The sequence below is a fragment of the Sapajus apella genome, unplaced genomic scaffold (assembly GCF_009761245.1).
Source record: "Sapajus apella isolate SASKATOON/1434 unplaced genomic scaffold, GSC_monkey_1.0 scaffold4, whole genome shotgun sequence".
In the NCBI taxonomy this organism is placed as follows: domain Eukaryota; kingdom Metazoa; phylum Chordata; class Mammalia; order Primates; family Cebidae; genus Sapajus; species Sapajus apella.
This window is the reverse complement of record NW_022436944.1, coordinates 32,492,064-32,517,049: the sequence shown is the minus strand read 5'-3', so window position 1 is coordinate 32,517,049 and position 24,986 is coordinate 32,492,064. Positions and strand designations below refer to the sequence as shown.

Here is a 24,986-nt window from a genome sequence, read left to right as displayed (position 1 = left end):
GCACTCCAGCCTGGTCAACAAAGCAAGACCATATCTCAAAAACACACATACACACACACACACACACACACACACACACACACACACACACACACAAAATAGCATGTAGGGGTTACAATCACTGAAGGAATGGAAGAGAATTAGGTCGATTCTACATCAAACCAATACCTCCTGAGGAAACTCCCCAGTCTCACCAAATTAAAAGAACATCCAAAACACTTTGGACTCCACTGAAACCCCAGAAAGGCTGGCTTTAGGGGGAACAGTATCATCTCAGGGCTGAGGGTTATACCACAGGACCAAGAGAAAACCAACATAAATCTTTTGTTGTGGTCTGAATGTGTCCCCTGCAACCTTATCAAATGCTGAAACTTAATCCTCAATGTGACAGTATTAAAAGGCACATTCTTTGGGGAAATGACTAAGTCATGAGGGCTCTGACCTCTTGAATGGGATTAGTATCCTTATAAAAGAGGCTTAAGGGAGCTCCCCAGCTCCCTTCTGCCATGTGAGGACACAGTGTTCATCCCTTCCACCACTGAGGACACAGCATGAAGGTGACATTTTTGAAGCAGAGAGCAAGTCCTCACCAGATGCAGAATCTGCTGGAGACTTGATCTTGGAAGGAAATCCCAGTCTCCTGAACTGTGAGCAATAAATGTTTATTGCTTATAAATTACCCAGCCTAAAGTATTGTGTTACAGCAGCCTGAATGGACTAAGACATCTATCAGCAAGGTCCATATATGGTAACTGACCATCCCCTAAAAAATATTAACTGCCCATAATTTAATTGCCTATTAAAATAAAACAACACTCTTCAGAGGAAGGCAACAAAATCCAAGACTATAACTTATTATTCATGAGGTCCACTGTACAATAAAAAAGGATAGAAATGTGAAGAAGCAGAAAATTCAAGCCATAATGAAGGGAAGTAACTCAACACATCCCTACATGACCCAAATGTTGAATTAGCAAAGACTTTAACTCTTATAATATGAGAAAAAAATATTTTAAAAAGGAAATACAATGGGGGACTGTCAAGAGATTTATGAAAATTCTAAAACAAAACAAAATGGAACTTTTAACACTAAAAACTATAATATCTGAAATAAAAATGCATGGGCTTTAGATAACAGTAGCTAGGAAACTGCAGAGGAAAGGTCAGTGAACCTGAAGACAGGACAAAATAAACTGTTCATACTGAAGCACAGAAAGAAAAATGAAGCAATAAAAATAAAGAGAGCTTCAAGCACTCCTAGGACAATATCAAGTGAGCGGATATAAATCCATTTAGAGGCCGGGCACATTGGCCCATGCCTGTAATCTTAGCACTCTTGGGAGGCCAAGGCTGGTAGATTACCTGAGGTCAGGGGTTCAAGACCAGCCTGGCCAACACAGTGAAACCCATCTCTACAAAAAATATAAAAATTAGCTGGGTGTCTTGGTGGATTCCTGTAGTCCCAGCTACTCAGGAGGCTGAGGCAGGAGATTTGCTTGAACCCAGGAGGTGGAGGTTGCAGTGAGCTGAGATTGTACCAACGCACTCCAGCCTGGGCAACAGAGTGGGACTCCATTTCAAAATAAAACAAAATTAAAAATGCAATTAGAGTCTCAGAAGGACAGTAGAAACAGATGCAAGCAAAAAAAATTTTTGAGTATAGCCCGCAATTTCCCCAATTTAATTAGAAACATCAACCCACAGTTCCAAGAAGTTCAGTGAATCTGAAACAGGATAAATCTGTAAAAAACCAAACCAAGGAATGTCATAGTCAAAATGCTGAAAACCAAAAATAGAAAATTTTAATAGCAGCCAGAATATAGAACAACACATTACATACAAGGGAAAAATGGTAAGAATTATAGTTAATTTATCATCAGAAACAGCAGAAGACAGAAGACAAGGGAACAACATCTCTAAACTGCCTAAAAAATAAAATAAGACACACACACACACACAAAAACCCTCTCAGCCTAGAATTCTATAGCCGGTGAAAATTTTCTTCAAAAATGAAGACAAAACATAAACATTTTCACATAAGGGAAAGTCACATAATTTGTCACCAGCAGGCACTCATTATAAGAGATGCTTTAGGCCAAAGGGAAATTTTGTAGATGGGAATTGGAATCTTTAAGGCTGGAATACAAGTGTACCAGAAACGGCAAATCTATGGGCAAATATAAAAACATGCTACTTGTCCTTGATTGCTTCCTATCATAGTAACAATAACATCCACAGTAACAACAACTAAACATCTCAGCACTTTATCATTTCCCAGCTCTTGTACTAACTGCTTGAAATAGATTATTTAATCTGGACAATAAATCTGTGTCAAGTTAGGCTCTTCTGTATTCTATGTCACTGCTAAGAAAACTGAATACAAGAGATGTTAAGTGACTTGTCGAATGTCCACAGCTGATAGTGCAGAGTCAAGCTTCAAAAGGTATTTGCAAAGTTGTCTACATATGTCCAGCCTTATCCCCACATGCCTCCAGGCTCTGCGTATTTGTTAGTTCTCCCGTTTAAAGAAAGCCTCTTCATAGGCCCTCTTGGCCCTGGCCTTCTCCTGGACGATGCTTTCTTAGCCATCTCCTTTCTCTTCTATATCTCAGTCTCTCATTCCCTACTCACTTTTTCTTGCCATCCAAGAAACATTCCCAGGATTCCCACATCTTTGAATGGAAAAATCCCTCATTTTCACTAAGTTGCTCTCTAGCCATCTGCCAATCTCTTACCTCTTCTCAATGAGCATCCTTCTTGGAAAAGGACTTCAAATCCACTATATCCATTTCCTCTAGTCCCACCCATTTCTCAACTAGGTCAGTTGAGAACTGACCTAGCTCTTGCTATGGTCACCAGTAGCCATTTCATCACCAAATCGTGAGGACACTGTATAGGCCAGAGTCAAGAGACTTGACCCTGCTGACCACTCCTCTTCTATGGCATGTTTCTTCTTTGAGTTTCATGACTTTACTTGTTCCTGGCTTTCCCTGTCTCTCTAACTGCTGTTCCTTACTGTTCTCTTGTAGGATCGTTTTCCTTTCTTTCCCTAAATTGTTGGCATTTCCTACTGTTTGGTTTCAGGGGGATCTCATTTACTCTCAATGCTTCAAATAAGAGATACTGATCAGTTCCTAATCTATAACCCAGGCTTTACCCCTGTTCTGAGCCCCAAATCTATGCATCCAGCTATTACTACACATCCCATTAGTTATCCACCAGACAGCTGACTAAATATAGTATGTTCCCAAAAGGAGCCTATCATCTTCCTCCAAACCTGCTTCTGCTATTTTTCCTATTTCAATAAACGGCACCTTGACCACCCAGGGTGTTCACGCCTCTGGAAGCCTGAAAGCCCTCCTGAGTTGCTCCTCTTCACTTGCTGTCTGCTCCCTCACATCGAATGAATACTGAACTGGATACCTGGCCTCCTAAGGGCTTTCACCCAGCCCCCTTTTCTCCATCCCCAACACCACTGCCCTAGTTTAAACACTGAACTTCTTTTACCTGAATAACAGCAACAGCTTCCTACTACCCCTCATGCTTTCCACTGTAACTAATCTTTTATGTAGCAGTCAGGATGTCTTAGTCCATTTTCTGCTGCTGTAACAGAGTACCGCAGACTGGATAATTTATCTTAAAAAGAATTTACTTATCACAGTTCTGGAAGCTGGGAAGTCCAAGAACATGGCACTGGCATCTGGGGAGGGCCTTTGGGCTGTGTCATCCCATGTCAGAAGGTGGAAGATAAAGTGAAAATACAACAGAGGGGAAAAGGGGCCCAAACTTCCATGGTAATCAATCCACTCCTACAATAACTGCATAATCCATTCATGAGGGTAAAGCCCTCATTACCTAATCACCGCTTATAGGCTCCACCTTTTTTTTTTTTAAGCAGCTGCATCCTTCTAGGATCATCTCTTAATATATCACAAAGGCAATTAAATTTCAATATGAGTTTTGGTGGTGACATTCAGGCCACTGCAGAGTTACATTCCTGAAATATTAATCTGATCATATCACTCTCTAGTGCCTTTAAGAAACAGCTCTTACACTTCAAGCTGGCCTATAATGCTGTTCAGGGCCTGCCCCTGGCCTTCTATGGACACATTCCCTCCTTGCCCAGCCTATTCTTTACACTTTAGAAATAATATTCTGTACAGAACTCCTCATAAACAAGTTCCTTTGTGTGTCTAGGCCTTTTCTAATGCTGTTCCCTCGTCCGGAATGCTCTTCCACATGGTTTATACTTATCCAAAATTCAAGATTCAGCCCCTCTACAAATCATTTTCTGGGCCCTCAGGTTGCTCCAGGGCCCTCATTTAAAAATTTCTCTGTTAAATTGGAAAGATCTCATACTGGTCAATCTTTTCCACTGGCCTGTGATTCAATGATTCTCAATATGTAGCCCATGAGTCACTTGCATCAGAATCACATCAGGAGCTTGTTAAACATGTTGATTCCTGAGCTCCACTTAGACAAACAGAATCACAAGCTCTGGGAATGAGAATTCCAGACAAGCCTGCAGATAACTCATTTGTGCAGTAAAGTTTGCAAACAACTGCCTTCTGTTGTAATCAGAGTCTGGGAGGTTGTGATGTCCAAGAGTGGCAGATTCCCTGTAGGGAGTGAAAGACAGAGGGAAATGCTTATGCATGAGAAGGTGCTATCACAGAAGAAACCAAGGCTCATTCAGAACAAGGTCACACAGTCAGTGGTGGCAGAATCAGTTTCCCTAAGTACAAAGACCCAGCTCTTGACTATTCAGTTGTATTCCCTCTCCTTCCTGAAATCCCTTCATTTCTGAACCTGTCGTGTGCCCTGAAGCTGTCACTGGATATTCCTAGGGGTCACATACTATCTGGCTACCTATTGTCATGACCTTATGGTCATTAGTCATAATAGTTCAGCAGAGCCCACTTAAGATGAAGTTCATTTGCCAGAAGAGAAAAGTCAGCTCTATAAAGACAGAATAGAAACAAGAACTTTTAAGAGGACCTTGGCTGGGCCTCAGTTACCAGAAAATTTCGAGCTCTTTGACATCATCTGTTTGCCTCAAATAAGGCACAAACAGCTGGTCTCACACTACTGGCCAGCTGGAGCCCATCTCTCCCAGATAGGTCAAACTGCAGGAAGAAGTTCGTCAGGGCCTACCCTGGGAAACTTCTTTATGGTAAACAATGTAAGTAATTCATACTCACTCATGAATTCATTCTTGAGTGGCTAGAAGCAGCCCTGGTTCCTGCCCATAAGGGACTTCCAACCTTGTGGAGAAGCTAAAATACACAGAACTGTTATCCCTCACAGATGAAAAGGACTAGTCCAATGATAGGAGCTCTAAGGGTCCAGAGGAGGACGATATGGCGTCTGATTGATTGTTTTAGGAAAGATGGGGCAAATATTCAAATATTAAATGAATACTAACTTTCCAGCAGGTGAAGACAGGAGGAGTGATGGAGGATGTAGATAGATAAACAGATGGAGAGAATGGGGAGCTCTTATCAGACCAACCCTCATGCAGATGACTATTATAATCTGTATAAAATATAACAAACAACTATTTGAAAGCACTGGAAAGTAAACAAAAGAAAGCAGAAATTGGAGGAGAGTAAATACTTAAAGGAACAGCACTGGGTGAGGTTCCTGTTTTTAAAGACTTCTTACCTGAGGACAGGCTCCAGTTGGAGATGAGAGGCAGCTAAAAGTTGGAAAGAAACCCACAGTCTTACTAGTTGAGAAATCAGAGGACAAACTGCAAAGTTACTATAGCAGCCAGAAAGTGTGGAAAATCCTGGAAGTGACATAGATAAAGAGAGGTGACCACAAATTCTGCATATAAATGCTACCCAAATCTCTGACTGACCCAAGCATACCCGAAGCAGCCTACCTAAGACTGAAAACAAAATATAACAGACAAACAAAAAAATTTGAACATAACTTTTAGTTGCTGGCTACCACAGCAGAGAGAATTGAGAATTTGGGTCCAGACAATTTTGCTGTCCACTAAAACCAAGAGTACTCTTCACAGAAACAAAGAGAATCCAGTTTTAACATAATGTATAACCCCAAATTACCAGTCATATGAATTAAGAAGAAAATGTGAGCCATATTCAAGGAAAAAGTGAATAAATGGAGACTAACTCTGAGGTATCCAGATGTTGAAAATAGCAGACAAGTATTTAAAAATATCTAATATAACTATGCTTAAATATAAAAATATTCTAATAAAGGCATAGATTTGAAAATCTCAACAAAGTAAAACTCTAAGAACCAAATACAATCTTAGAACTGAAAAATACACTTGAAACAACAGATTCAAAAGGAGAAATGAAATAGTCAGTGAACTTGAAAACAGATCAATATAAATTATCCAAAAGGAAGCATAAAGAGGAAAAAAATTGAGAAAAAAATTTTTTCTCTCATAAACAGAGCCTCAAACAGCTTAATATATGTTTAATTGGAGTCCCAGAAGAAGAGGAGATGGAGAATGGGATAAAAAAATCTAAATAAATAATGGTCAAAAGTTTTCTGAGTATACAAATGAGACACATTTACAGATTCAAAACCTCATCAAACTCCAAGCATTACATCAAAGAAAAAAAGGAACAAAATCACATGTGTATTCATATCAGAGTCAAATTGCTAAAAATCAAAGACAAAATCTTGAAACCAGCCAGAAGAAAATGACATATCTCATGCAAGGAAAGAATAGGGATGATGGCTGACTTAGAAAAAAATGGAAGCCAGAAAACAGTGGAATGACATAATTAAAGTGTTCAAGAGGGGAAAAAAACATGGAAATAGAATTTTAAATCCAGTAAAAATACTCTTCAATTGAAAAGTATGAAAAAATAAAAATTTTTTAGATAAACAAAAACAAAGAGATTTGTGGCAAGCAGAACTTCACTATAAGAAATATTAAAGGAAGCTGTTCAGGCTGACAGGTCACAGAAACTAGAATTCTCTGGAAAAAATTAAGAGCATCAGCAATGGTAAATAGATGCATGGGTAAATGCAGGACACTGTTTTAGACAAAAGTAATGGCTTCAGTATGCCCTGAGGTGTGAACTACACAGTTTCTTCAGAAAAACAAAAATGATTCAGGACCAACAGACTGTGAACTGCCTGTAGAGAACAGGATGGAGCCAAAGAACTGGATAAATGACCAAAGAAGAGGGACTTCCATGTAGCTGGGGGTTTAGAAAGATAACTCTGACTGAAGGACAGTGAATGGGATGAAGGCAAGGGAGACGAAACAAAACCCACTGCAAAGGTCTGGACAGGCAAAGAGGCATGGGCAGAAAACAGCAGGGTGAGACGAAACGAGTACATGTGAATGATATCAAGAAGAGGCAGGACTCGGTGGGCGTGAGAGATGCAGAGAGGCTGGGTGACTAAAACAAGGTACTGTTAACAACAAAGGGAGGAGTGGCTTACATGGCTGGGAACACTAACTACACTTTGCAGATAAGCCAGCACCACACAGAAGGGAAGTGACTTGCCTGAGGTCCCACAGCAAGTCAGCAAGGTCATAAGAACTAACATGCATCTTCTCTGATGATAAATCACGGGCTTTGGGTGATGAAATAAAAGACGATCTTCATGGGTTGAATCCTTTGGAGCACATCCCAGCTATGGTGGCCACTAAGGGATGGCCCAAGGTGGTGCTTCTCTGGAAGTACCTGCAACCACACCACTAGAACTAATGAGAAACGACCACACTTGGGTGTTATTCATGCCACCTCCATGGAGAGCCACAAAATTAGATCGGGCATTCTCCTCATCACAGGGAATGAGCAAGGTCCAGGTATGGTCTTGTGAGGCAGCTGGGCTCACCAGCCAATCCAAGATCGCTGAGCATCAAAGCCAATGGTGCTCCTGGGGTTCCTGGGGCTGCTGAGCTCTGTCTAGGAGCTGTGTCTACGACTGTTCTATTGGGTCCTCCAGTCTCGGACTTGTGCTAAATCAGATCCTCAGAGACAATGGGCTTAGGCTTCTTTGCCTACACTCTCCAGAATGGTTTCAGCAGCAGGTGAGCCAGATTACAATGGCATTGCATTTTGGAGGTCTGTGAATGTATGTATCACAAATCACCATGTGAAGAAAGTCTCTACCTCACTGGTCACACTGTCATTAGATGTCCTACCTGCCAAGCCATTACACATACCTCTTTGTAGTCTGGGGCAGAGAAACCCTTGATTCTTTTTTTGGAGACAGGGTCTCACTCTGTTGCCCAGGCTGGAGTGCAGTGGCATGAACACAGATCACTACAGCCTCAACCTCCTTGGCTCAAGCAATTCTCCTGCCTCAGCTTTCCAAGTAGTTGGAACTACAGGCATGTGCCACCATGTCAAGCTAATTAAAAAAAACCATTTTCTTTTGTAGAGATGGGGGTCTCACCATGTTGCCCAGGCTGGTCTTGAACTCCTGGGCACAAGTGATCCTCCCACTTCAGCCTCCCAAAGAGCTGGGATAACAGGGATGAGTCACCATGCCTGGCAAACCCTTGTTTCTAAACCTGACCACTCTCCCTGCCTTACTGCGTGACCTTGCTCAGGTATTAGCAATATCTGGCTCACAATGCAAACCTGGGAGTACTTTGTCATTAGCATGTGGGAGCCATGCATGGTATTTCCTTTCCCTCCAGCCACCAGGAAACTCAAAGGTAAATGCTGAGCTCCATACAATATTTCTGCTTTAGCTATCTCCTTTACCCTTGATTCCTTTTTGATGCAAGTTTTTCCTCATCTGCATCTATAGTACAGTCATATCTGTACTGTATCTGTGGCTCCTACTTTGGAGGGATATAAGGACATCAGATGAAAAGAACAACTAGCCATTCAGGTAGGCCACATCCCCCTGAAAAAGGCCCAGCCACCTTGGTAATTTCCTATGACCTGTCACGGGGTACCCTTCCTCACAGGCCACAGTGTATACTGGTAGGAAGGTGGGTGAGTGTGTGTGAGCAGACGCGTGAATGAATGGGGATATACATGTGTATGTAATTATGTATTTATTTGCATGTAGTATGATATGTGGGTATGAGAGTGTGGGGGGTAGGGAGGGTGTCATTTCTTCTTTGAAGATAAAGCCCAGATCCATGATATGGACGTAGCCCAGCAATCCCAGGGAGCTGAGATGAAGAGGGGGCTTCACAGGCCCTTGGGATGGGGAGCATATGTCTGCCCGCAAATCTAGGTTGCCTGTCAAGGCCCCTCAGGACAGACCATAGCCAGCCCCAGAGGAGCTGTCATGCACCCTGCCCCAGGAGAACGGCCGTGCAGCTAGCAGAGTGCCCCCATCCAAACATAATTGTGTGGGGCAGTATGCCAAGGGAACCCCAGTCTGTTTTTGGTGACCTCTGTCAGTGTTGGCAGGGTCTGAGTGCTCCACCAACACTGACACTGGATTGGGAGCAATCTGGAAAAATGGCTTAGCCTCCCTGGCCCTTGGCTTCCTCATCTCTAACACATGAAAAATCACAGCTTCCTTTAAGAGCTGTTGGATCAAATGAGTTAGAGAAAGTGAAGGTACCACACACTCTGTGATATGCTGCATAAACAAAAATGATGAATTGTTATTAGTAACCAACTGACCTAGAGATTTAAGAGAAACTGTAGAACCCACCCCATGGAGACCCTCCAGCAATGTTTTTCAGTCTGGCTATGTGAAACACAACTCCATGAGACGATCTTTGGAACAAAAGTAAATGGTGATCAAGTATTTCGGGGAAAGGCTACATATTCTAGCCCCTAGTACAAAGCCTCTCATAAAGCACACTGGCATATTAAAGGCTCTGGTGAGTTCCGCAATGAAGGAAAATGAACCCAATGTTTCCCCAGCTTCTTTGCCCTAGAACCTTTGTGGTTGCAATCCCTATAAACATCTCAATAACCAAGCATTCCCAGAGCCTCAGGAAAAGCTGACCTTCAGAGAGGGGGTTCTAAAGGAGACTACTTCCCTCTTCTAGCTTGCCATGGAGTCTTGGTCAAAGCATTCATTCTCTGAACTGCATTTTCTCTTGTTAAGTATAAAGCAAATTATTTTTGCTGGTAACTATTTCACAGGGATGTAAACAGAGGATATCAAGACAACATGAGCAGCAGGCCTGATCTTGGGGAGTCTCCTGTCAACCAGTCCACGATCCCTAGGACCCTTTACTCCCTCCTCAGCTATGCTGCGTGCACCTCCTGCACGGCACTATGTCCTCTGAGAAGGCTGGGCTGCACTCTGCTGGGATTAGATTGCTCCAACCCTGGTAATGCTTATTTATTCCTTTAATATCTATGTGCTTACAAACAGCACTGTGCATGAGAAATGGCAGGCAATTCATTTTATACAAAATGTGAGGAATCTTACGAGTACAGATTATATAGCTGCATCCACATTTACCTTCTTCTGAACATGGTATTAAACAGTATGTACAGGGGTTCAGACACACAGTGCAAAATGACAGTACATTACATGCTTCCTTCTGCACAGAAGCTTCCATTGGCCCAGCTGATCCCGGAGGAAAGAGACGTTTCCTGAGGCACTTGTTGAAAGTCTTCTTTGCTATGTGCATTTATGATGAAATACAATTTTGTATCCACATTCTGACAAGTAATAGTCTGCAATGGAAATCTGCATGGTAATTTGCATAAATTGACTCAAGATTCTCTTCTCAGGAAGAGAAATAATGAAAAGGCATGTATATGCTTCTTTTAGCCTTGGCCAGGCCTGGGCCCAGGGCTGGAGAAGCATCCATAAGTGGCAGAAAGCATCTGGGCATGACAAGCCTTTGACAATGAAGCTGCTGTTTGTGCTCTGCACCACTAACCATTAGATGAAAGTATCAGGGTAAAGTCATGCAAATTAGCTTGCAAATGAGCCTGCTGAAACTTCAGGATCCAGACTGGCAAGTGGGTGCTTTGGAGAGATGAGACAGCAGCCTCTGGAAAACAGGCTGGGTATATCCTTGCCAGAAGTGCAGTAATGCGTCCCGGGGGAGGGGATGTTGGCTCAGGAGGCCACAGAACAGGAACCTGCATTCTTCCAGACACCTCAGTTTCAAAGTCTATATGGTCCTGGACGCCACTTTTCTCCCAACAGAGAGTGGCTTGTACTTTAGTCACGACCCAATTTAAATATTTGATTGCTCTTTTATTTCCTGACTGTGGTCTGAAAATAACACACACCTTCAAACCTTAAATAAGGTTAAATTTGATCAATAACAGTGGGTCCCTTCAAAAGCTACTCACATGTTCAAGATTGTGTGGTCTGAAGCTCGCCAAGAGGCCTCCCAAAGGATGACAATGCATCCATGTGTGCCAGCCCTCCCCTCAACTCTTAACGGCAAAAGATGCTCCAGGTGTTGGACTTTTGAGAGCATCTAAGAACTTACCTTTGGTAACCTACAACATGAATCAGGAAAGATTACTAAAGCCTAAAGCAGAGAACTGCATCCTGAGTCCATTCCACTTATTAAATGTATCAGGAGCTACTGGTGGGCTCACCCAGTACCCGTTGGCAACCTCCCACACCCTCGCTGGATTACTTTAGAGGCTGTAAAAGCTAAATTGGGCTTTCCCAGCCTCTCTAGAGGCTAAGGGTAATGGTGTGACTCAATTCTGGCCAATAAAACACAAGCAGCAATCTGCTGGAGGGGGTGGGATTCCAGGGAAGCTCTTGCTCCTTCTGCCTTGAATGTGGATGTGATGCCTGGAGCGGCAACAGCCAGCCCGCACAAAGATGAGAACCCACGGGCCAGGACAGCAGAATGGAATAGGCAGTCGTCCAGGGCCTGATGTACCACCACTCAGCGTGCCAACCACAGGTCCCATCAAGACTTCTTGCATCTACAAAATTGAAACTCTCCTCTGTTTATGCCACTGTGAGTCTAGAAGGGGACTACACTTCTAATTTACATGTGCTAAGAAGTGGACAGAAGGGCACAGGAGAGGAGGGAGAGAAAGAAAGGATGGTAGAGCCTGGGCAGTATGCTTGGCACGCTGAGTGGTGGTACATTAGGCCCCTGGACTACTGCTTATTCCATTCTGCTGTCCTGGCCCGTGGGTTCTCATCTTTGTGCGGGCTGGCTGTTGCCGCTCCAGGCATCACATCCACATTCAAGGCAGAAAAAGCAAGGCCTTTCTTGGAATCCCTCCCCCTCCAGCAGATTGCTGCTTGTGTCTTATTGGCCAGAATTGAGTCACACCATTACCCTTAGCCTCTAGAGAGGCTGGGAAAGCCCAATTTAGCTTTTACAGTCTCTAAAGTAATCCAGCGAGGGTGTAGGAGGTTGCCAACGGGTACTGGGTGAGCCCACCAGTAGCTCCTGATACATTTAATAAGTGGAATGGACTCAGGATGCAGTTCTCTGCTCTAGGCTTTAGTAAACTTTCCTGATTCATTTTGTAGGTTATCATAAGTAAGTTCTCAGATGCCCTCAAAAGTCTAACAGTGGAGTATCTTGCCAGGTCAATGTCCAGAGGGAGCACCTGGACGACTTGTGGTGCCCCAGTGAGTCTCTGGGGCAGGGTCATCTTGTCAGAGTGACTAGCATTCAGATTTCATGACAAGTGTCACCTCATATTGTGACTCCAGAACATAATGTCTGCAAAAAATGTAACTCTACTCTATTAATATAAAAAATATCCTCATGTTGCCAGGGTTAACCAAGGACTGCAGTCTAGTGCTCTGCCCGAAGTCTGTAGGGTCGAGCACCATTTGGCAGAGCTGCAAAGTGCAGCACGAGTGCACACGCTGGGATGGTCGGGACGCTGCAGAAAGTTATCATTTGTTTCACTTCATCATCATCTTAATTTGTTGTAGCGTTGCCGTCATTCTTCCTGTATAGTAATGCATATTTGTACCAGTAGCAGTTTAGGCCCGTAATTTTCCATCACCTCAACTTTAATACCTATATGAGCCATAGTTTAAATGCAAATTGATTACATTCCTACTTCTAAAGTTTAAGGCCACTGGTTTAGGTGATACAGGGGCTAAATTCTATCTGAATAATTTCCAGGTAAAAAAAAAAAAAACAATACTAAGAAACTGAAAAGCTTGGCCAGGGTCTCCCAGCTAAGTGGGACTTGAACCTGGAGCTTGAATCCAGGCCTCTTTTTGAAGAGGGGGAAAAAAAGAACTGAGGCATAGGGGATATGCTGAATTATTCTCCTTGGCATGTGCCCTCACTTTGACCACCTCTACCAGGGAGGAAGATCCTGTTCCCATCTCCGCCAGGTGCTGGGGATACATGGCATTTTAGATTCTGTGGGTAAAAGGCCCCTTCTTCTGGTACTCTGCCTTTGCTCTACATTACATCAGAGAAAACACACTAATTTTTAGGGCTTTAAGAATCTAGATTTGCCCAAACTCTCCCAGGCTGGCCTCATAGAATAGCCATTTTCAAGCATTTTGGCTGTTTGGTCATTACTTCCCACTGGACTCTTCCTTTTTCTTTGTGTTGATGGCATTGATGTTCTTCCAGCATGTCCAGACAGAAAGCTGGGGTGCATTCAGGCCTCTTCCTCTTCTGTGTGTACCCCACAGACACACTGTTCCCGCGCCCCTTCTGCCTCCTGTGTTGTCTCTCCTAGGCCCAGGCCCCTCGCTCACCTCCCACACAGCCCTGCGTGTTTCCTCCCTTGCCCCTGCCCTCCCTGCCCTTCCACACACAGCTGTATCTGAGTCTTTGTGTGCCCCCGCTCAGCTGCCACCCCTGCTCCCAGCCCCGCCCCTCCAGCCCTGCCTCCCACAAACTCCGTATCTTTGATCTTGTCAGTGTCTGGGTCCGGAGCCCTTCATGACACTCCCTTCCTACCCCAAAATCCCAAGTCCCCTGGGCCTTCCACAGTCCCAGTCACTTGGGCCAACTCACCCACCAGGCCCAAGGCCCATAAGACATTAAGGGCCAAGAAAATGTTTCCATTTTCTCTTAAATTCAGAAGAAGACATGACTATAATTATAATAAATCTACTTTGAATTATATTAATCTCTATACCAACATAGCTGTAAAAATATAACTCTTAACATTTTAAAGGAAGGGACCGGTATTCGTTTCCTAGGCCTGCTATAACAAAGTACCGCAGACTGGATGGCTTCAACAGCAGAGTAATTTCCTCGCAGCTCTGGAGGCTAGAGTCCGAGGCTGGGGTGTAGGCACAGCTGGCTTCTTCCGAGGCCCCTCCCTGGCTTGCAGATGGCTGTCTTCTTCCTGCATCCTCACGCTGTATTTCTCTGTGTATGCCTATGTCCTCCTCTCCTCTTCTCATAAGGACACCAGTCATATTGAATTAGGGCCACCTAATGACTTCATTTTACTTCTGTAAAGACCCTATCTTCATCTGCAGTCCCATTCTGAGATACTGGGGGCTGGGACTTCAACACAGGAGTTTTGAAGAAACACGATTCAGCCCATGTTAGGGCCCATGAAGCAAAATGCCTGAGGCCCACAGAGGTCAAAATGCATCCCTGCCAACAGCCCACCCTCAGGCCCCGCTACTGCCCTCCACTCCAACATGACAAGCTTTTCAGCATCTTAGTACTGCATTTTTTTTAACTTGGAAATTAATCAGATGGAATTTAACCCCTGTATAATCCAGGCCTACTTTAGAGGTAGGAATGTGGCAAATATGTATGTATGTATTGATTGATTGACTGATTGAGATAGGGTCTTGCTCTGTCACCTAGGCTGGAGTGCAGTGGTATGATCATGGCTCACTGCAGCCTTGACCTCACAGGCTCAAGCAATCCTCCCATCTCAGCCTCCTGAATAGCTGGGACCACAGGCTCACGCCACTATATACAACTAATTTTTTTTAAAAATTATAAATATGGGGTCTTGTTATGTTGACCAGGCTGGTCTTGAATTCCTGGCCTCAAGCAATCCTCTGGCCTTGGCTTCCCAAAGTGCTGCAATTACAGGTATGAGCCACCATGCTTGGCTGTTAATTTGTATTTAAACCGTAGCTCATATAGGTCTTAAAATCTAGATAATGGAAAATTACACCAACAAAAAGGTGCTCAGTAACCTCAGACTCTTGCCCAAAGTCCTACAGGTGTCTCTTTTCACACCCCTTTTCTGTTCCTGGGATGGGGGTGGGTGCCAGGGACCAGTGTCCATGAGTATGTGGGTGTGTGTCCACGGGGAACCTTCTGACTTGACCCTCACTCAGGTCTGTTTTCCTCATGGGGCCCCACCTCACCCACATCAGCAAAGGCAGTGCGGGGTCTTTTTAGCCCCGAGTCTCTGTTCATTAAGGTCATGCTGCCCAAGGCTGGCAACTCCCTGGGCCACCTGAGAATGTGCTGCCCTGGAAAGAGATAGCAGAGCACCAAACACCATGTTAAATGAAGCACAGCCTTCCATGCGCCATGACCTCTCATGTGTGCCCTTCCCTAAGCAGCTGGGATGTGCTGCCTGTGGAGCTCAGCTCCTCTCAGTAGCGCAAGATCACTGGGGAGTGGCAGGTGCTGGTTTACAGGCTGAGCAGCCAGATAAGTGGCCTGCAGACACAATGACCAGGCCCCAGGAAACACTCGTATTTATTTCATTAAATCAACTTACAAATGTTACACTAAGAAATCATCTGGAGATACCTTGTGATAATAAAAAGACATGCTGCCAAGATATGACCCTGCGGGAAATGGCCTCACCAGGTCGAGATGCTGGACGGGAGGCATGTGAAGGGCAGGAGGGGCTGTGAGCCTGCAGGGGGCCATGCTGGGAGGTGCAGTGAGGCGTCCAAGCTGAGGAACAGGCCAGAAGGTCCAGTCCCCACTGGCATCAGACTGGCAGGTGCCAGGACTTTGGAGTGAGTTGAAGGCTATCCATCCCCAAATTTATGTTCACTTGGAACTTCAGAGTATGAACTTAATTGAAAATTGCAGTTTTGAAGATGTGATTAGTTAAGGATCTTGAGATGAAAACTCATCCTGAATTTAGCGTGGGCCCTTCAATCCAATGCTGAAGATGAGGTGGTGAGTGGAGTGAAGCAGCCACAAGCCAAGGAAGGCCCGGAGGCACTGAAAGCTAGGGGAAGGATTCTCTCCCAGCGCCTTCAGAGGACAAGGCCCTCTGTGCCTTGATTTTGGACTTCTGCCTCCAGAATGGTAAGAAAATAATTTCTGTTGTTTTAAGGCACTCTGCGACAATTTGTTGAGGCAGCCCCAGGAGGAGAGGGAGGAAAGCCGCAGGGCAGAGCAGCAGGAATACAGTGAGGATCACCTGTACGGCTCTGGCCTTACAGGTGATCCTCACTGTATTCCTGCTGCAACCCCGAGGTTGGGAGGGCAACCCCTTGGCCTGGGAGGGCAAGGAGGCAGCCACTCTGTTCCCAATGGCTCCATGGGACCCAGGGAGGGACCCAGGGAGGGACCCAGCGTAGGCAAAGCTTCGCAGGTCTCCAGAAATGCTCCTCCACTCTGTGTCCTCCTGAGAACAGCTGGGTGAGCTCTGGGAGGCCAGGGACCTGCTCCCAGGGATAGTTCATTAGGTCAGTGGTTTCTTAACTTGTGCCATGGTGAGGCCCAAGGATGAGCCAGTGGGCTCTGAGTATATCACAATCATGACTGAGGCTTTAAGCAGGACAGTGCCCGAGCCAGCCTGTGAATCTCCCAGCCATCCCCCAAAAGGTAATGCTAATAGGCAGCTGGGAGGAGAGAGAGCCCATGAGAGATCCCAGAAGAGTGCTGCTACCAAATCCTCCCCCTTGAACTCCAGAAGCCACCTGCAGAAGCTGAACCCTTCCATGATGGCATGAGTGCAGGTTTCACACAGGTGGCTCACAGACAAAGCTTGCAGGTATGTTTCATTCCGGCTGCAGAAGGGGAAGGGGGGGCTGGTCCCAAAGACAGCCAAGTCTCATCAAAATGCCCATACTGGAAGGTTTTTCTCTATATTGAATTTTGAAAGTAGTTACTTACAAGAGAACCACTGCAGACAGGAATCTCATCTGGCTGTGACTCTTGTTTTTTTACTTCTTCAAGTGAGTGGATTTAGATTGGGTGATGGGCAGGGTGGTGAGAGGCCAGAGAGTACACGTGTCATGAGAACATGTGTGTGTGTGTGTGTGAGTTTGGGGGTGAGGAGGTAAGTGTGAGGCAGGAGGAGGCAGAAGACCTGCTCTCCTGAGGCATCTCACAGGGCCTGCCAGGTGGACAAAACGTCTTGAGCGGTCTGTGGAACCCAGCTCCACACACCCAGGTCCTCATGCCAGCCCCTCAGGGTCTCCTGCACATTCAGCTTCAGACTGAGGGAGGACTCACTGAGGATAGGGTTGAAGACCTCCCCACCCACCATGCCCTGGCTGAAGGCAGGGCCAGATTCTGGGGCCAGGTTACTTTCTCCTGCCTCTCCAAACATAGAGTAGGCACTTGTTAAACGTCTTTTGTCAGAATGAGTGAATAGGAGGGGAGTAGTGGGGCCAGAAACAGAAAGCGTGGGAGGGAAAGAGGGAAGGAGGGGTGGATTCCATTCTAGGAACTGTCTGGGCACCTCAGCCAATCAACGCAAGGCGGCTCTGCCAGGTTGTACAGCTGGAAGGGCACCTGAAGGGGTGGTGGAGAGTGACTACTGTGCAGGGGCACAGCTTGGGGTGAGGTGAGCTGAGCCCCTAAAGACACTGGGGATCTTGTCTACTTCCCAAGTGCCTCTGCCACCATGTTAAGAAAAATAAAACAAACAAAATAACATTTCCCCTTCTCCATCTCCAGAGAATCCACTAAAATGAGCCTGTGGATGCACAGAATTGGAGCACTCTGGCCTCCCAGCCTAATTACCATTTTTAAGGGCACTGGGAAAGGAATTCCACCTGCTGCAATAATTTTTTTTTTAAAGGGAAAGCCCACAAGGGGGAGGGCAGTACTCTCTGAGGTTTCTCCATCTTTCTACCACATTGGGTTCTTGGGGCCTCTCGATCTGATTGGTCTAAAGCCCGAGGCCAACTCTCCATGCTGCTTTGGTGCCAGTAGACATTGGTGACATCAATATGGCCAGGCCCTGTGCTAGATTCATGAATGCAGTAGTAGGTCCCAGAGGGTCCCGGCCTCAGCCAAGCGCAGAGCCCAGCTCAGAGCCAGAAGCACACAGGAGCTACTGTACAGGTGAGAGGCTAAACCAGCCCTGAGGATGATGCTATAGGAGAAAGGGTCATGGAGGGGACAGAGGATGAAAGGGCCTCGCTGCTCAGAGCAAACATTTGCTCTAGGCCTTGATGTGTCAGAATTCTCGCAGCAGAGAAGAGAGGAAAAGGCATTCCGGCAGAGGAAAAGACATGAGCCAAGGTGTGGAGGCATAACAGTGTGTCACTCCAAGGGCAGCAGGAGCAGGGAAGGAGGCTGGACCACAGGATGGGGGACAAGGAGTAGGCCACGGAGACCACACTGACACGAAGGTAGGGCGAGATTCTGAGGAACCTGAATGACATTAGGAGGAGCTGAAGCTTTGATCCACTAATGGGGCCCACTGCACAGGCGAGGGGTCCCCCTTTGCCACCCACCACCGCCAAGAACACCAGCCAACCAAGAGACTCACTGTTTTCAATGGGACACTAACAAGAGGTATCATAAGTAACTTAATAGTAAAAAATCAAAATAATATATGAAATCATTCACACACACACACATGCATGCACAAAAATAAATGAATACCAAGTCAGACTTTGGAACTGAAGTCTGTTACAACTGTCATCTTGAATTCAAACTGATAGCATAGAACTCCCCTCATTAGGAGGAGAGCCTTTGTGCTACAAAGCCCTGGCCCAGAGAGGATACAACAAAGACAAAGTGTGACCAAGGTGAACACCTCCCAGCCCACGCTGGAGGCTGTGCACATCAGTCAGGGCTGCTCTCCCACAGCCTTGTGACAATTCCTATAGTCATTTCCACCAAGTTCACTGGCTAGCCAGTATTTCAGACCATAGCAGAGGAGAAGCAGATGTAAAGTAAAAACTGAGACCATAGCAGAGAAAGAGTAAAAATGAGAGAGAGGCAGACAGAGGGCTTGTATTTAAGCCAAGGAGGATAACTGGTCCAGGGGGAGACAGACAGACTGAAAAGTAGACACAGAGCTGTCATCTGCAGTGAGCTGTGTTCCACATACCCTGGAAATCCAGAAAGGGAGAGGGACATCTTAGAACAGCAGTCCCTGGTGTGTTCTATAAATATTTGTCCTTTGAGAACTCGATGACCACGGGATTCCATAATCAAATACATCTGTGAGATTCTACACACTACATCCTTCTTTCAGCAAATCAAAACCATACGCCGATATAGTCAGGCTCTGAGAAACCCTGCAGTATAGCAGTAGATTTACGTTTGTTCACCCAGTGTTCCCTAAATCTGTATAAGCTCTGAACCCACCACCTCTTTTTTTCCCAAGTAACACCTACTAACGCCTCTTGGAACTAGTATCTCACACAATACACTGGCATAGAAAAATTATTATTTGTCTCTAAGGAAGAAAATGGCATCTTTTTTCTTTAAAAGAGTTATAATGATTAAGTTTGGTGCCTTCTGCAAAAAGCTATAGTTGCATGGAAAATTCGCTTTACTTGCACAAACCTCCCTACTCACCAGTGGTACCAGGAAAGAGACACCCAAATTAACCCCCAAGAACGTGGCTTTCAGGCCACCTGGAGCTACCTCTGGGTCTCTGGTTGACCCTAGACCACCCCTTTAGAGCCAGGAGCTGCAGAGGTCACTGTATCCAGCCTTCTGCCCACGTAGGGCTGGACAAGCTCATCACATCAGCTCTCCAGGAAGCCTCTCCTCAGTAACCGTGTGCGTGTGTGTGTGTGTGTGTGTGTGTGTGTGTGAGAGAGAGAGAGAGAGAGAGAGAGAGAGAGAGACAGAGAGGTCCTAGCAAACACGACTCTCACAACCATGCTTGAAGCGTAAGTTCACCTAACACTCTCATTTTCATCTCTCTCATTTTTCATCTTGTTCCTCCTCCACATGATGACTCCCCTGAATAGCCAAACACTATCATGGGTTGGATCTGCCTGTGGGGAGCAAGAGAACACAGACTCTCTATTTTTAGAATTTTCCTCTGGAAAATGTTTCCTTTACCGAGGTGTGAATTTCCAGAAGGGCTCAAGCTCTTTACAGGGATGGGGCCAGTATAGAGGTGGGAAGCTCCTCCATGGCAAAATGACACCCTGGGAATCCATGGCCATTCTACTCCCATCCCAGCTCAGCAAATTTCAGAGGCCGGCTGCTGCCAGGTGATATGGAGGGGAGCACTGGGGACCTCACCTGGTATGTGTTGTCGAAGCTGTCGTACATGAACCTTGTAATCAGAGACGTCTTCCCGACTGCAAAACAACAAGGAGAGAGGTGTTCAGTCATGGCATCTGAGCTAGGCTCTTCTAAACACGCTGCATTTGAAGAAAACAGATAACAAAACCAAAAAGTACAGAGGAATAGCCAAGTTGCAGAAATACAGAAGTGGGAGCTAGGCACCTGCCTGGGATCCTGTGGTGAGGCCACCGAATCTCCATACCAGGTGGGCTGAGGGCTGTTCCTACCAGGCACCAGGGTGCTGCCAAGGAGGAGGTGTCCCACTGCACCATGAATTTCCACCACCCACATCCAGGTCTTCCTTGACCCAGGAGGACCCAGCTGATGCAAGAACCATCTATGAAGAATCAAGTTTAGGTGGGTGCAAAAGAGGAGGCTCCTCTTGTGCCTGCCCACATACGCCTCATTGTTGGTCATACACTTGGATGGAAGCCTGCCCTTTATTTCCTGGTAATTTAGCCTGACGACAGGTGGGGACAGTGGCTTTCTAAGGAACCGGGGGCAGGGAGGCAAATGTCATTTCCCAGTGTCTTTCATGAACAGGACTATTTTTCGTGTATGTTGACTGTCCAGCTAATTGCAGGATGTTTAGCAACCCTGGACTCCACTGGATAAATGCCAGGAGGATCCCCAGTCATTGTGACAGCTGTGGACTCACTCATACATCTGTAAATGCCCTGTAGGGGCAGTGACACCCCAACTGAGATCCAATGGCATGGCTGAGAGAAACCAGGACGTTTCCCAGGATCCCCACAAATTGCTGCTAATTTTCCAAACTGTAGAATTTGGCTTCTGACCTTACCCTGTGCAGCTCCCCTGGGGACTGGCAGTGACAGAAATGCCAGCTGCTGTGTTTCTAACCATCTGGGGTGGGGGAAGAGGGCAGTCAAGGGACATTCATTAGGATGGGCCCTGCATGGATGCTTCTCTGGACTGACCCATCGTGTCTCTGCCATCCCTGTCCCATCCCTCTCGTGCCATGGCCCTGGGAGGCTCAGTGGGGGATGTGTCCAGCTGTGCTGGCTCAGAGCCCTCTCTGAACTGGGCTGCAGGTGGACAGGTAAGGCTGGCAGGCAAAGCAAAAGCACCCCTGCCCGAGGGCTCTGCCTATTCCCATTTTCTAGGCTGGCGGGAGAGCCACAAGCTGTGTCTGGTGGAGTGGCTGGTTACTCCCTGGAGGGAGCAGGACAAGCCAATAGGGCCCCTTGGCAAAGGCCCATTACCAGCTTTGAAGGTTCAACAGTGCACCACATAACAGACCAGCGCAATCAGCTCCTGGCAGCCAGGATTTGCTAGGGGAAAGACGATCATCTACCCAGAAGGAGCGTCTGACAGACTGTTTGGGCTAACTTCAGAAGGCCCCATCTTTAGCCCAGATTTGGTTAGCTGGATTGAAACCCTACTGGGGTTCTTTTCATCTGTGTCAGCTTGAGGTGATCACCATCCCAGGACCTCAGTTCCTCATTTGAAAATGGGTACATTAATATCAAAGACTTCAGGGGCTGTAATAAGAATTAAATCAGGTAATAAAAATACAAGGCACATGGGAAATGCTTAAAAGCGGAAGGAGGCAGCAGGTAACTGAGCTAGGTAAGGCAGTTTCCAGAATATCAGATGGAAAAAACATATGTATCACCACCACTGTTGTATAATAAAGAATTTGACTCATCTTTATTTGTGGTTCCTGGGAAGACTCTAAATCTTTGGAATCTCCTAATAAGAGTTTCTTTGTTATTCCTGAGCCCCCTTCCATCACTCCTGAGTTTATGCTAATGCAGCAACTCATGGGAGGGCCCTAGATAGCACCCACACAGGGGCTGGCCATGCCAAAAAGGCCAAAAATGCTATAGGAAGATTGGGGCTTTGAGCCAATCCAATTTCCAGAGAGGGGAGAGAGGCTGGAGACTACGTTCAATCATGTGGCTAGTGAGTCAATCAATCATGCCTACATAATGAAACCCCAATAAAAACTCTACACCTGGCCAGGCACAGTGGCTCATGCCTATAATCCCAGCACTTTCGGACACTGAGGCAGGCAGATCACCTAAGATCAGGAGTTCGAGACCAGCCTGACCAACATGGACAAATCCTGTCTCTACTAAAAATACAAAATTAGCCGGGCGTGGTGGTGCATGCCTGTAATCCCAGCTACTTGGGAGGCTGAGGCAGGAGAGTCGCTTGAACCTGGGAGGCAGAGGTTGCAGTGAGCTGAGATTGTGCCATTGCACTCCAGCCAGGGCAACAAGAGCAAAACTCAGTCTCAAAAACAAACAAACAAACAAACAAACAAAAAACTCGACACCCAAAGCTTGGTGGGGTGTCCTGGCTAGTGAACACACTGATGTGCTGGGAAGGGTGACATGCCCTGATTCCACAGGGAGAGGGCATGAATTCAGCCCCCCCCCCCCAAAGCTAGCTCTGTATGTCTCTTCATCTGGCTGGCCCTATTTGTCACCTTTATGATAAAACTGTAATCATAAGCATAATGCTTTCTGGAGTTCTGTGAGATACGCCAGTGAATTAGTGAACCTGAGAAGGGATGTCACAGAATCTGGGATTTGTCACCAGTTGGTCAGAAGTGCAGGTATCCTTGGGACCCTACTTGTACTGGTAATTGAAGTGGGGGCAATCTTGGGGACCATGCCCTTGTTGGAGAACACTGACCACCATGCCTACTTGGGATGGTCAGTGCAAGAAGTGATTTGTAGTGTACCAGCTAGCATCAGAATAGCCCCATTTTTAAAAGAACATCTCTGGGGTGTGCAGATATGTGCCCAAGATCTCTTCTAATTTTACCTGGAAGCAGTCTTTTCAGCTTCTGATAGAAATTAGGCTATAAAGAGCATTTTGACTGCTTTAAATCTCCCCTTAAATTTCACATGAAGGTGAGAAGTGGGGGGCCTCCCACGCCTGGAGGATCAGCTCTGAGGCCATGAGGCCACAGGTACCTGGCTGAGAACCACAGAGGGAAAAGTGGGGCAACCCTGAACTAGCAAGAGGTGGATGCAATTGGGGAGAACATGGCATCCTCTGTTTTGCGAGGCAGTGGAAAGTTACTGCCTCCCGGGAAAGAGGCATCCCAGGGCCTGCTGGTCACTTCCCTAAGCACCAACGCTTTGCATTTGGCACCTTAGGGAAAGGGGTGCACATCAGGGAGCAGGGTGGGGAGACGGACAGGAAGACACTGAGTCTCTTCTCCCAGTAGGTTCTTCCCTGGGGCCTCCAAGCAGAGAGGAGAGAAAGCGGAATCCCAAAAAGCCACTAAGGGCACAGGAAATTCATGGAGTAGCTGAGAACTTAGAAATCCCTGCAATGCCCTCTAATGCCAAGGTGCCCCTCCTTGAGACACCAGCTGCTGGCAGTGGATTAGTACTGGCTCACAAGTCTAGGTGGCAGGAAAACATCCCCAAAAACGTTTTCTACTGGGACTGTGCAGAAGGAGCTTTTAGGTGTGGGGTCCTGGCTAGTGCCAATATTTTCTGTGCATTCCCACAGTCACGAAAACAGGCAACACGTGACCCTAGCATTTACAGGGCATGTTCCAGGCACATAGTAGGGACTGAGTTAGGCACAGAATTGACATGAGAACAGTAAACAGAGGAGACGTGGCACCTGCCCCCTGAAGCTTGCAGCAACACTGGGCACTATACCTCCCAGGCCTCAACTCTGGGCAGCATTCATGTCGTTCCCATTTCACACAACGGGCAATAAGGTGGCAGCTCCTGGCCCAGGGTCAGTGCTGAGTGGGGCTGGGATGTGCTCAGTTCTTATCTAGGTCCTCCTTGATAGGTCATGCTGGGTTTAGGATTCTGCCAGGTCATTATTGACACTGCTGTGGCACTCTAGGGAACAGCCCCTACCAGGCCAAGTCTGGAACTGGGGGCCTTTTCCCACTCGGGAGGGGCTTGATCCAATCTGCAAAGTCAGAAACTGGTCACTGAGGTGCCTGGAGGTGCTTTGTGGGGCACAAGGAGGGCTCAGAAAGTGAGGGTTAAACATCGGAGGGCTGAACGGGATGAAGGACTTACTCTTGCTTTGCTGCAAGAGGCAATGACTTTATACTATTCATCTAGGCTCGTTTTTCTCATTTCTTAGCGCTGAAGCCTACTTCCCCACCTCAAAGCCCCGTAAGCCTACCCCTGTTCTCATCACGCCTGCCAGGGTAATGTGTGTTACACCCCTGCAGTGGTATCTGAGACCCTTGTCCTGCATGCTTTGTCTCTGGGGATGTGTCGGCAGACCCAAGGCAGAGTTTATTAAAAGGAGTTTCTCTTTACCATTTCTGCCCAGCCTCTGCCAATGGCATCACATAAAGGAGCTGGGTGGGTAAGGGGCTGCCCTATGCTAAGCTCTTCTCCCCTCTAAAGAGCCAAGGCCTCTTCCTTAGCCCACAGCTGCCCTCAACAACTGCCCAGGGTAGAGGGTGCTGGAACCTGCAAATAGAGAGCTTTCTCCTGGCATTCTCAATCCCCCAACCATAAAAGATAGGCAGAACCCACCCCCAGCCACCCAACCGGGCACTCCCACTCAGCTTGAGAGGAGTGGTGGCATGGGGCATCCCAGCAGCCCTGCAGGTGGGCAGGTGGAAGAGCCAGGAGTTCCTCCTGTGTCCCCCTGCCTTGCAACAGCTGCTGGGGCCTCTGTGGGAGCTGTCCTCCCGCCGGCTCTGTTCTCAAGGTCACACCACTGTGCTTCTCCG

At 46.5% G+C, this 24,986-nt stretch overlaps 1 protein-coding gene across 1 annotated transcript in view; it reads right to left on the bottom strand.

Moving 5' to 3' along the window:
• Window positions 1-24,986, bottom strand: part of RAB6B (RAB6B, member RAS oncogene family) — a 72,804-nt gene that overhangs the window by 20,609 nt on the left and 27,209 nt on the right. The window contains exon 2 of the mRNA XM_032266176.1: window positions 20,243-20,301. Within this exon, the coding sequence (XP_032122067.1) occupies window positions 20,243-20,301 (59 nt within the window). The remainder of the gene's footprint in view (window positions 1-20,242; window positions 20,302-24,986) is intronic.